This window comes from Schistocerca piceifrons, chromosome X (genome assembly GCF_021461385.2).
Source record: "Schistocerca piceifrons isolate TAMUIC-IGC-003096 chromosome X, iqSchPice1.1, whole genome shotgun sequence".
NCBI lineage: Eukaryota > Metazoa > Arthropoda > Insecta > Orthoptera > Acrididae > Schistocerca > Schistocerca piceifrons.
This window is the reverse complement of record NC_060149.1, coordinates 923,254,225-923,266,944: the sequence shown is the minus strand read 5'-3', so window position 1 is coordinate 923,266,944 and position 12,720 is coordinate 923,254,225. Positions and strand designations below refer to the sequence as shown.

Here is a 12,720-nt window from a genome sequence, read left to right as displayed (position 1 = left end):
CCTGGCAACATTATGTCCATGCCACATTGTATGAGTTGGGTCTCTGGGGCCCACTCTCGATCTTTATCCAAAACTTCCTGTCGTTCCGTACTTTCCGTGTCCAAGTTGGTGCCTCCCATAGTTCCATCCATATCCAGGTTGGTTGGTTCTTTCGGGGAAGGAGACCAGACAGCGAGGTCATCGGTCCCATCGGATTAGGGAAGGACGGGGAAGGAAGTCGGCCATGCCCTTTGAAAGGAACCATCCCGGCATTTGCCTGGAGCGATTTAGGGAAATCACGGAAAACCTAAATCAGGATGGCCGGAGGCGGGATTGAACCGTCGTCCTCCCGAATGCGAGTCCAGTGTCTAACCACTGCGCCACCTCGCTCGGTTTCCCATATCCAGGGAATGGAGTCCCACATGGGTCTGTATTGAGTGTCTCTATTTTTAGTGGCTGTTATCTGTCTAGCAGCGGCTTCGGACCTTCTGTCTCATCTTCTCTGTATGCAGACGACTTCTGCTTTTCATAATGCTGCTCCAGTACTGTTGTTGCTGAATGTCACCTATAGGGAGCCATCCACAAGTTGCAGTCATGGGCTCTAGCCTACGGCTTCCAATTTTCAGCTGCAAAGTCGTGCGTCATGCACTTCTGTCAGCATCGTACCATTCATCTGGACCCAGAACTTTACCTTCATGATAATCCACTCACTGTAGTGGAGACATATCGATTCTGAAGACTGGTTTTCAATGCTCGATTGACTTGGCTTCTTCATCTTCGTCAGCTTAAGTAGAAGTGCTGGCAGCACCTCAATGCCCTCTGTTGCCTGAGCAACACCAATTGGGGTGAGATCGCTCTACACTGCTGCAGCTCTACAGAGCCCTTGACCAGTCCCGAATTGGCTATGGGAGTGTGGTTTATGGTTCAGCAGTGCCCTCAGCTTTGCATTTACTCGACCCTGTGCACCACTGCAGCGTTCGACTAACGACAGGAGCTTTTAGGACAATTCCGGTGACCAGCGTGCTGGTGGAGGCTGGGATCCCTCCTTTGCAGATAAGACGTGCACAACTGCTCACCAGTTATGCAGCACACATTTGTAGTTCTCCTGAACATCCAAATTGCAGTCTCCTTTTCCCACCCGCGGCAGTGCATCTCCCGCAGCGGCGGCCCGGGTCAGGGCTAACGATTGCGGTTCGCGTGCAGTCCCTTCTCTCCGAACTGGAGTCCTTCCCTTTACCACCTCTACTTGTGGTCCGTTCATGTACGCCTCCATGGTGTACGCCTCGGCCGCAGCTTCATTTGGACCTTTCACGTAGCTCTGATGCTCTCCGTTGTCACTTCCTCTCGATTCTTGACGTGTTCCGGGACTCAGCAACACCAGTACTGGAGCAGCATTATGAAATGCAGAAGTCATCTGCATACAGAGAAATGAGACGGAGGGCCTGACAGGTGCTGCTAGACCGATAATAGACACTAAAAATACAGAGATACTCAATAAAGAGCCCTGTGGGACTCCATTCTCCTATATATGTATGGAACTATGGGAGGCACCAACTTGGACGCGGAAAGTACGGTGCAGGAAGTTTTGGATAAAAATGAGGAGCGGGCCCCGGAGACCCCACTCATAAACCGACTGCTCAATGGCTGATGGTCACGTTGGCTTTGCCTACGTTCATGGCAGCCATATTGAACAGCATTCCTTACCCAATGGATACAGTGTATTCACTGCAGAGCTGGTGACCATTTCTCGTGCACTTCAGTATCTCCGTTCATGCCCTGGGGAGCCTTTCCTTTTGTGTACTGACTAATTGAGCAGCCTGAAGACTATCAACCAGTGCTACCCTTGTCATCGTTTGGTAGCATCCATCCAGGAGTCCATCTATGCTCTGGAATGGTCCAGTCGTTCAGTGATGTTTGTCTGGACCCCTGGTCACGTTGGAATCCCAGGAAATGGACTTGCTGACAGGCTGGCCAAACAGGCTACACGGAAACCAATTCTGGAGATCGGCATCCGTGCAACTGATCTGCATTCATTATTACGCTGCAAGGTTTATCAGCTTTGGGAGACAGAATGGCAAAATTTCAGTATGCACAACAAACTGCGAGCCATTAAGGGGATCATGAATGTGTGGTAGTCCTCGATGAGGGCCTCTCGCAGGAACTCCATGGTTCTCTGCTGGCTCCGCATTGGCCGTGCCTGGGCGACTCACGGCTACCTCCTGCACCGTGAAGACCCACCTCAGTGTCAGTGCAGCACCCGGTTGACAGTGGCACGTATTCTTCTGCTCTGTCCTTCTTTGGCTGCCCTGCAACTTCATCTTCGTTTGCCAGACTCATTATCATTGATTTTAGCAGACAACGCCTCATCGGCTGATTTGGTTTTACATTTCATCCGTGAGGGTGGGTTTTATCATTTGACCTGAATTTTAGCACATATCCTTTGTCCCCCTGTGACCTCTACACTAGTGTTTTTAGAGTGGAGGTTTTAATGTGTTGCAAGGTGGCTAGCTTTTCCTTTTTATTTTTGTGGTCGGCCAGCCACTGTCATCTGCTTCCTTGTTTTACTCTCTTCTAACTGTTTCTTGCATCTGTCTGTTGTTTTCTTCTCTTCTTTTGTTCCTTTTAGTGTTCGTTGCCTTTCCTTCCTTCTTGTTATCTTTCCTTTCTTTCCGTTTTGTGTTATATGTCTTGTCTGTTTTATTCTCACACATGTGGCATTGTTTTATTAGGAACAAGGGACTGATGACCTCGTAGTTTGGTCCCTTCTCCCCTCTTTTAAACCAACCAATTAACCAACCAACCACAATACACAATAGCCAAAGCCTCTTTTTCAATTTGTGAATAGTTACTCTGAGCTTTGGACAACACTTTTGACGTGAAAGCAATTGGCCTGTCTTTATCACCAATTCTTGCAAATGCACTGTACCAATTCCGTAAGAGGAAGCGTCAACTTGCAATACAACTGGTTTTTCAGGATCGAAGTGAACTAAGCATCGATCACTGAGCAATGTATCTTTTAAGTTTTTGATAAGCTGTTTGGCACTCATCTGTCCAAACAAAGGGGACATTCTTGCGACGCAAGCGATGCAGTGGAGTTGCTATTTGTGCAGCATTCGGTATGAACCGAATGTAATAGTTCATTTTCCCTATGACTGATTGCAATTCTGTGACTTGCGAGAAACTGACAAATCTCATATGGCTAACAAATGCGATTGAAGAGGATGTACACCGTGGCTGTTTATGACATGACCAAGGTACTACAACTCAGGTTTAAAAAAATCACACTTGTCCAGTCTACACTTCAGTCCTGCATCAGATAACACACGAAACAAAGAACGTAAATTTGCAATACGTTCTTCAGGTGTATGACCTGCTATGACAGTATCGTCCAAATAGTTCAAACAGTTTGGCACCTGTGCAGTCACCTGTTCCAAATACCGTTGGAAAATGGTGGGTGCGGAAGCACTGCCAGAAGGCAAATGCAATTATTTAAACAAGCCTTAATGAGAAGTTACGACACACACTTTTTGAGATTCTTCATCGAGCGGTATTTGAAGATACGCGTTGCGCAAATCAATTTTTGAAAAGTAGCATCCTGCACCTAATTTGTCCATGAGATCCTCTGGGTGTTGCAATGAATTAGTGTGAATGACAATTTGCGGGTTGACTGTTGACTTAAAGTCAACACAGAGGCGAATGCGACCTGAAGGTTTGGGGAGCAAAACCAGTGGACTTGTCCATTGACTAGCTGATATGGGAGCAATAACTCCGCTATCTTGCAATTCCTTAAGTTCAGCAGCGACTTTGTCCCATAATGCAATGGGAACGGTTCTGGCCTAGCAAAATTTCAGCGGAGCATTATTTTTGAGAGTAATATATGCAACAAAATTGCTAGCTGTGCCTAAACCTTTCGATAAGAGTTTTGGGAATTCTTTTAGCAAGCTAGCTACACTGTCTTTTGCATTGAATGCAGACTCTGGCGACACATTGTCCTAAATGTTAAAGTCAAACAAATCAAAAGAATCAAGACTAAATATGTTCTCACACTCATGTGATCATAGCACTGTAAAAGTCACTGTTCGCATATGTAAGCGATACGTGGCAGGCAAAGTACATGTTTCGAGAATGGGAATGTCTTGTCCATTATAAGCCGTCAGTTGCATGCTAGTTTTAGACAGATGTAGGGAACCTAACAGTTCATATGTGTGTCGATCGAGCAATGTGAGAGAGTGACTTGTGTCCAACTAAAATTCACACATTTCCCACAAATAAGTAAATGAACAAAACTTTCGTTTGACTGACTTATCACCAATGAAACTCCACTCTTGCTAGGTTTGCTAACACCTGTTGCAGACTTGGAACATACTGCATTAATGACATGGGCCTTGTGACGAGAATTTTGTGAGTGGGCTGAATTCTTATGTTTGTTCCATCGCAAACATACGGATTGCACATGTCCTTTCCTACCACAAGCGTAACACTGAGCCTGTGCAGAGGGGTAGTCTTGGCATTTGTGCCATGAATAACAATGAGGGCAAGACTTAATTTTGTTCACCTGTGTAGCAAACTGCTTACGCGGCGTGGGAGGTTGTTTACTCATTGTGGCTAGCGCATGCCGCAGGTGCAGAATGGGGTGATCGCAAGCAAGGGACTCAACTTGGCAAATAGCTGGCTGCCAACAAGGCACTGGAATCGTACTGATCTAGTATTTGCAATACCTGCTGAAATGATTGATTGGACTGTTTCAAAATCTGTTCTCTCTAGTTTTACATCAGGTACATTGTACATGATCACATCACACAACATAATATCTGAACAGAAAGCACGGTAAGCTCATTTGAATTCCTTGCCCTACCCTGCAAATCTGTTACCCACTCGCAATAAGTTCGTTCTGACTGTTTTTTGGAATTGAAGAATTGATACCTAGCTGCTGCCACATTCTCTTGTTGGTCATAATAGTTAGTTAGCAAGTCGATATCCTTGTCATACGCGAGTTCACCCAGAGTGGCGTTAGGAAATAGTTGCACTTCCCACCGTGAATTATAGATAGGGAAGTTTCACATTACCTGCAACATTGTGGGCTAGTAGATGTGCCCCAAATTGGTGTAACCACTCGAGCCATTCTTCTTCTTGTTCACAAAACTGTTGAAAAGGTGGTATAACAGCTGTAGTAGGTGGTGCTTGTTTTGTCGGGTGCGCAGCGTTGGCCAGTAGCTGCTGCACCGTGTTGAGTAATATAGATATTTGCTGCATCTGAAACTGAAACATCTGCATTAGCTATGTGGCATCTAACGCTTGTGGCTGTAGCGTCTGAGCAGAGGGTGGGACAGGTGGCGTGGTCATGTTGGAAGACACAAATGCAGCAAACAGACAAAAATATGTACAAAGAAATTTTCTGCCATGTCCACCTGAAAACACAAATTAGCAAAAATGACAAGGAACTGTTAAAGCAGTAAGCGCCCCTGCAAAGTAGGACAAGAGAGAAGTAAGGCACCTGCAAAAAAACTTTCCGCAGCCATCGGCATGGAGTTTGTTTGGAAGTCCTCGTCGCCAAAATGTTGTGTCCTCGACGCCAAATGTGGTGTCTGGCCCACTCGTCTCGTATAGGGTATGTAAAGGATGCTACATTCTCAGAATGCTATACAACAATGCAATCAAATAACATTAAAAGTTTTATTTCAGTAAAGCAGATTTGACAATACTTAACTTGAATGTACTACATGTTGTCACAAACGATGGGTGACAGGCAATATAATTCAGAGTCCTTGGGTATATGAAATGTTTGACACACAGTTTATGGATCACTAATAACTGTTCTCTTAGCACTCTCTGCTAGACCGTGCTAATACTCTGTGAATCTGCCTACTAATGTCTGGCCGAGGCTGGCAGGAGCGGCACTTATATTCGCTTCTTGCAGAGGTCGCTCCTGTCGTGGCGCGGTCCTTGTCAGTGGGCTATTGGCTGACGTCGCCTCACTGCCTTCTCTGGTCGTGCGTTCTTCCTCTTCGTTCTGGTGCTTGGGGTTATGTCAGAACATTATCCATTGTTGTTACACATTGGTTTAAAGTCGAGCTAAATGTAGCAATTAAAATTCGTTCTTACGACAATTGAATGTGTGGAAATGGTTTAAAGTGAATCAAATAAATAAAAAATGCATTCTTATGATAAAATTGAAAACTCACTTTCAAAAATTTAGCTTCATTTGGATTTTATATCCAAAGAGCACTTTTGAATTTTTTTTCGTGTGCCACTTGTATGTTTCAGACTTGTGCAAATTGGTTAAAATTTTGAGAGAAGGTAGACAATTGCATGTAATTAATAGTCATCCTGTTGTTTTGAGCTTTATATGTTGCCACACTATGAGCAACAAGGTTAGTAAGACAAAAAGACCTATTCTGGATCAGGTGTGACCCAAGTCACTAAATATCTAATTTGGTTGCCAAGCTACGGCAGTCTAATGTCAGAATTATGGTATAGTAAAAGAAGGGAACCAGAATGAAAAATGCTCCTATCATATTACAGAAAAAGACAAATATGTCTCGAACAGAGTTAGGGATGTAACTTTTTGACTAATCTGGAAGCTTCAAAGACATTTTAATCAAAACATCTTGATATAAATGTGCTTTTTTATGAGTTTATCCTACTTTCTCAGTGCAGTGAGATCTCTGTAACTGCATGGTGTTGGCACACCTGCATCTTGCAATTTATAGGCTAAAGTTCCTGATACTGTGCCCAAAATCCAGAAAAAGGCGAGCCGTGGTAAACAGTATGGCTGAAGAGCATGCATGTAATAGCTAAAAAGTATTTCTGGGGGTAGATTAAAAGCATGACTATGTCAGGGTGTTTTGATTTAAATGTCTTTGAAGTTGCCAAATAAGTCAAAAAGCTAGTTCCCTTTTTCACATCCCTTATTTTTCCCAGGACATATTTGCCTTTTTTGTGCTATAATAGGAGCATTTATCATTCTGGTGTAGGTACAGGTACAGATGTAGACCATGTGTAGGTGTACTAGTTTTGTCATTCAGTCAGTTGAAAACTTAATTTCATTATATTGTAGCTTATTAGTAATGCCTGGAGTTTGTTGACATGTGATATTTCTTTCCTTATGCGCAGTACATTGTTAAATAGTACAAAAAATCCTGAATATTCTGATTATGGGCATATCCCAGTGAATGTACTACTCAACTGTTTGTCTAGAAGAGTGGTTACTCGTCCCCCACCCCCCTCACTGGAATGACCCATGGTTGACTACTACTCTAATAAGCTCCACAGTATCGAGGAGATAACTGCTGCATGGTGCTCTTCCTGTCATATTTCCCAGAAAGAATCCACACCATTGTATGTCACTTGCACATTGGTCATACAAAGACTAACCCACAGTTTTATTTTATCTACATCTACCAACTTAAATACTGTGCAAGTCACCTTACGGTGCGTGGCGGGGAATACCCTGTACAACTACTATTCGTTTCTTTTCCTGTTCCACTCACATATAGAGTGAGGGAAAAATGACTGTCTATATGTCTCCATATGAGTCCTTATTTCTCGTATTTTATCTTTGTGGTCCTTGTGCAAAATGTATGTCAGCGGCAGTAGGATCATTCTGCAGTCAGCTTTAAATGCTGGTTCTCTAAATTTTCTCAGTACTGTTCCTAGAAAGGAATGTCACCCTCCCTCCAGGGATTCCTATTTGAGTTCCCAAACAGGCTCAGTAACATGTGTGTGTTGTTTGAACTTAACTGGTAACAAATCTACCAGCCTGCCTCTGAATTGCTTCGATGTATTCCTTTAATCTGACCTGGTGTGGATCCAAAACACTCGAGCGGTACTCTAGAATAAGTCACACTAGCATCCTAAAATTCTTCCAGTAACCCGAAGTCCACCATTTGCCTTACCTAACACTATTGTCACATGCTTGTTCCATTTCCTGTCATTTTGCGACATTACGTCCAGATATTTAGATGACATGACTGTGTCAAGCAGGACACTAATAAAGCTGTATCCAAACATTATGGGTTTGTTTTTCCTACTCATCCACATTAACTTAAATTTTTCTACATTTAGAGCCAGCTGCCGTTCGTCACACCAACTAGAAATTGTGTGTAAGTCATCTTGCATCTTCTTACAGTTGTTCATCATCAACACCTTCCCGCACCCCACAGCATCATCAGCAAATGACTGCAGATTGCTGCTCACCTTGCCTGCCAGATCATTTATGTATATAGAAAATAATAGCAGTCCTATCATCCTTCCCTGTGGCATTGCTGACAATACCCCTGTCTCTGATGAACACTCACCATCAATGACAACATATGGGTTCTAGTACTAAGGAAGTCTTGGAACTACTACATATCTGGAAATGTATTCTGTATGCTTGTGCCTTCACTGATGTCTGCGGTGGAGTACTGTGTCAAATGCTTTTCGGAAATCTATGAATATGAAATCTGCCTGTTGCCCTTTGTTCATAGTTCACAGTATATCATGTGAGAAAGAGCAATCTGAGTGTCACACATGCAATGCTTTTTAAAACCACACTGGTTCATGGACATAAGGTTTTCGGTCTCCAGAAAATTTAATATATTCGAACTCAGAATATGTTTTAGAATTCTGCAGCAATCTGAAGTTCAGGATATTGGTCTGTGATTTTGCAGGACTGCTCTTGTTCCCTCCTTATATACAGGAGTCTTTTTCCAGTTTCCTGGGAGTTTGTGGTGGGTGAGAGATTTGCGATAAATGCAAGCTAAGTAAGGAGCCAGTGCCATAGGCTACTCTTTGTAAAACTGAATTGGTATCAAAATGTTTCGATTGGCTCTAAGCACTATGGGACGGAACATCTGAGGTCATCTGTCCCCTAGACTTAGAACTACTTAAACCTAACTAACCTAAGGACATCACATCATGCCCAAGGCAGGATTCGAACCTGCGACTGTAGCAGCAGCGCGGTTCCGGACTGAAGCGCCTAGAACCACTCAGCCACAGCTGCCGGTGAATTCGTATCATATCTGGACCTGGCAGCTTATTTGTTTCAACTCTTTCAATTGTTTTTCTACGCCAGAGTGCTTATTACTTTGTCATCAACACAGGACTCTGTGCAATGATCAAATTATGGTATGTTTCTACAATTCTCCTGCATGAGTGATTTCTTAAGTGCAGAATTTAAAAACTCCAGCTTTCGTTTTGCTGTATTCAACTACCACAGTCGACTGGTCAGTGAGTGAGAGAGACCAGAATTTTCTTAGGTTCTCAGCCAGATCTTTAGCTAAGGTATGACAGTGGCAGCTGTTGTACGCTTCACACAGAGATCTTTTCGCAGGTGCACAAATCTCTTCTAACCTATTCCTGTCGCCATCTGTGTGTTCTCTTTTGTATCAAGAGTGCAATAGCCTCTGCTTCCTCAACATTTTCCGAATTTTATTGCTAAACTATGGTAGTTTTTTCCCATCCTTAATGCACTTACTAGGCACATACTTATCCAGAGCACGATTTACAGTCTGTTTAAACTTGGCCCACAATTCCTCTATGTTCATTATACTGGAAGTAAATGATTGCATTTCATTGTAAGATGCTAACAACTACTCATCTGCTCTTTCTAGTAGAAGCACACCCTTAGGCTTCTTGACTGATTTATTAACTTTTGTAACCATAGCCGCTATGATGACATCTTGATCACTAATCCCCGTCTCAATACTGATGCCATCCATAAGGTCCAGCTTGTTTGTAGCTACTAGGTCTAAGATATTTCCATGTGTTCAGGCTGCTGGACTAGCTGCTCAAGACACTTTTCAGAAAATGAGTTCACAAATACTTCACAAGACTATCTGTCTGCAGTGAATCTATATTCTATACACTCTACTCCATACTCAGTAGGTTAAAGTCACCTCCAACTAGTATTACATGACCTGGGTATCTACACACTACCAACCATAGACTTTCTTTGAATGACTTTAGAACTGTCACTGTGGAATTTAATGTAACGAGTCTCCTCCACATCGTAAATGTGGAGCATTACAGACAGTAGCTCATATCTTGGGGGGTTGTCCCCTCTTTCTGGCCTTCCTGTGTATGAAAAGAGTTTGACCTGGGGGTATGATGTTCACCAAGCACTTGGTTACTTTACATGTTTATTGTTTGGGATCAGTGATGAGTGGGATTTGGGGGGGGGGGGGCGGATAAAACATTTAGGGCATATTAATGCATTAATAAAAAGTAGTGGAAATCATAAACATATAAACAACATACTTAATCTTAGTTAATTAGATAAAACTAATATCGCAACAATATTAAGTTGTGCCAGTCATGACAACACAGTAAACATGATCTGTTTGTTTCTGTAATATTGCAGCATCATTGGTAAAATTTTGCATTACCCACCACTGACCCTAACAGTGTGAAATCAGTAGCTATGCTCAATTCTGATGAAGAAATCAGGTGAGTCAATCGTGAATTTATGCAGCAGTTAAATAAATGATTACTCTATGCAGGGATCATCTCGGCAACTGTCTGAAGTTGTGAAATTAGGGAAGATATGAGCCAGATTGGTCTACCAGGCTTTTCCTGGATATGATTACATTCTTCCACTGTTGTGGCACTTCATTGGATCTCAGAGTAATTTGGTACGAGACAAGAGTATGAGGAATATTCTATTTCAGATTATGTTTCTGAACCTCTGTGTCCATGGAGTGATTCAAGATGTTTAGAATACCAATGAATATGTTCAGTCATAAAATTGATGCTTTTGTTCTGTTGCACATCAGAGCAACGCATAGCCAAAATGATGATGAAACTTATGCAATGCCCAGATTAATTTTTGGAGGCTGCAGTGTAATACAATATGCCATCACATTGCTCAGTAGTAGATTTCTGTGGCCTAAAAAAAGCCTGTATCGGAATAATTTGTTATTGGGGAGGAACGACTAGTTGCAAATAATAATTAATTAACCAATAACTCAGTTGTATTGTCCTCTTTCCAACCAATAACTCATATGGAAGGTATTTAGTGACAAAAGTATGGTAGTTTCTCAAAATGCAGAGACTTCTGTTTAACATTACCATGTTTTAGTTGAAGAACTTTTATTGTGCAGTGAGGTTGTCTGTCTTCTGTTGGCAGTTTGGTGTATGTTTAAAATTTTGTATTTTATCAGAGTTTGTCTAAACAAGTGGGTGCCAAGAAAGATTTCATTTAATCTGTGTTCCGGCTGATGCACTGTGTCTTTTCCCTTAAGAGCAGCTAGGATCAGCTAGAAACAAGTATCTATTGTAATGTTTCTCTTTATTATGCTTCCTCCTTTCTCTTTCTTCTTGTGTGGGCATAATAAAACAAATATATTAATTGTATTTTACCTGTAACTTGTACTATATTCCAGTTTTTATGTATAGATATATTAACTTACCATTTGTTCAGTATTTCTTAGCCTTTTTGAATTGGTTTTGTGTCATTTTAACCTGACACAAAGATTTCCTTTTTGTTTTTCTTTCTATGTATTTCTCTTACCAATTTCCACATCTGTATGCTCTTTACTAATGAATGTATGCATTTACAGGAAGATTTCCGGTCTCTTGAGGGCCTGAAATGTCAGGCACCATATAATCATGCATGGGGCAGCTGTAGTTACCATAATGCGATTATATCTGGAGTTGAAAGTATGGAGGACACTAATTCAATAGATGCAATTCAGGTGAGATACTAATTTATTTATTGGAAATCATGTTGTGTACAGTAGCTAAATTTCATATAACAATGTTACTTTGCTTAAAATGACTACTTGTGTTATTATCCTTGACAAAAGTTTATTTTGTTATAAAGTGATCAGATTCACCTGCAAAATTTAAAAATGGGCTCATAAATGAGAGGCAACACTTACTACTGAAATCAGGCTTTTCATACGGACACAGCACAAAGCACAGAAGAAGCTGAAACAGGGAGCATTGCTATTTATACATAACTTTAAAGTCTATAGATCCAACAAACATTATGTTAACATGAAGGCCCTGAAAATTATATTGTCAGGAGCTGGGAGTGTAATGTCACTAGTCAGTGGCCACACAGTGTGATGCACAATTTGCTGCATTGCACCGTATCCTGAGGAAACAATAAACTGCTGTTTCAAAGTCGACAGCAGTATCCTGACTCTGGATCTGGTCAAAGACACTTCAAATGATGGTACTGTACCATCTACCCATTGTCTTACCCTGAGATATTCAAATACATTCACTAGCAGTGAAGCTTCATAGTTGTCAAGCACTTTTTCGCGTGTTTTGCTTGGTAGTCCTCAGTCGTGATCTGTGCCTCAGAACTGTAATATATTAGCACTGTATCTCTGCACTTTCATCTTTTTGGTGTAGGATCATAGTCCTAGGATAGTCCGTTACCAACAACTACTGACCTTCGTAGCCACCCTTGCTGCTGGCTGGAGAACCAGGCCCAAACTGCAGCTGTTGGAGCAAAATGTGGTAGTCTGTGACATGCAACTCAGGGTGCAGCAAATCCTGGTGACCCCACATTTGGCACCTGTGCAAACGTTCCACTAGACTGCACCTGCTGACTGGTGCCACCCAGTATGTAGAAAGAAAGCCCAACAACACATTGTCACAGGAAGTGGCAGATATGGATTTCTTTATTTGGGTCTTAAATGAATGCACGAAGTATTCCACCCCCGAGTTAGAAGTCAGGTGAAATGGAGCGGTAATCAGATGCTGGAAACCATTGCGAATGCGAAATTCCTCAAACTTCTGTGACACTAA

The 12,720-nt window shown here is 42.2% G+C and overlaps 1 protein-coding gene across 1 annotated transcript in view; it reads left to right on the top strand.

Annotated features, from left to right (window-relative positions):
• The window catches only part of LOC124723014 (zinc finger CCCH-type with G patch domain-containing protein), a 167,256-nt gene that overhangs the window by 45,112 nt on the left and 109,424 nt on the right, over positions 1–12,720 (top strand). The window contains exon 4 of the mRNA XM_047248189.1: positions 11,520–11,654. Coding sequence (XP_047104145.1) covers positions 11,520–11,654 — 135 coding nt within the window. The remainder of the gene's footprint in view (positions 1–11,519; positions 11,655–12,720) is intronic.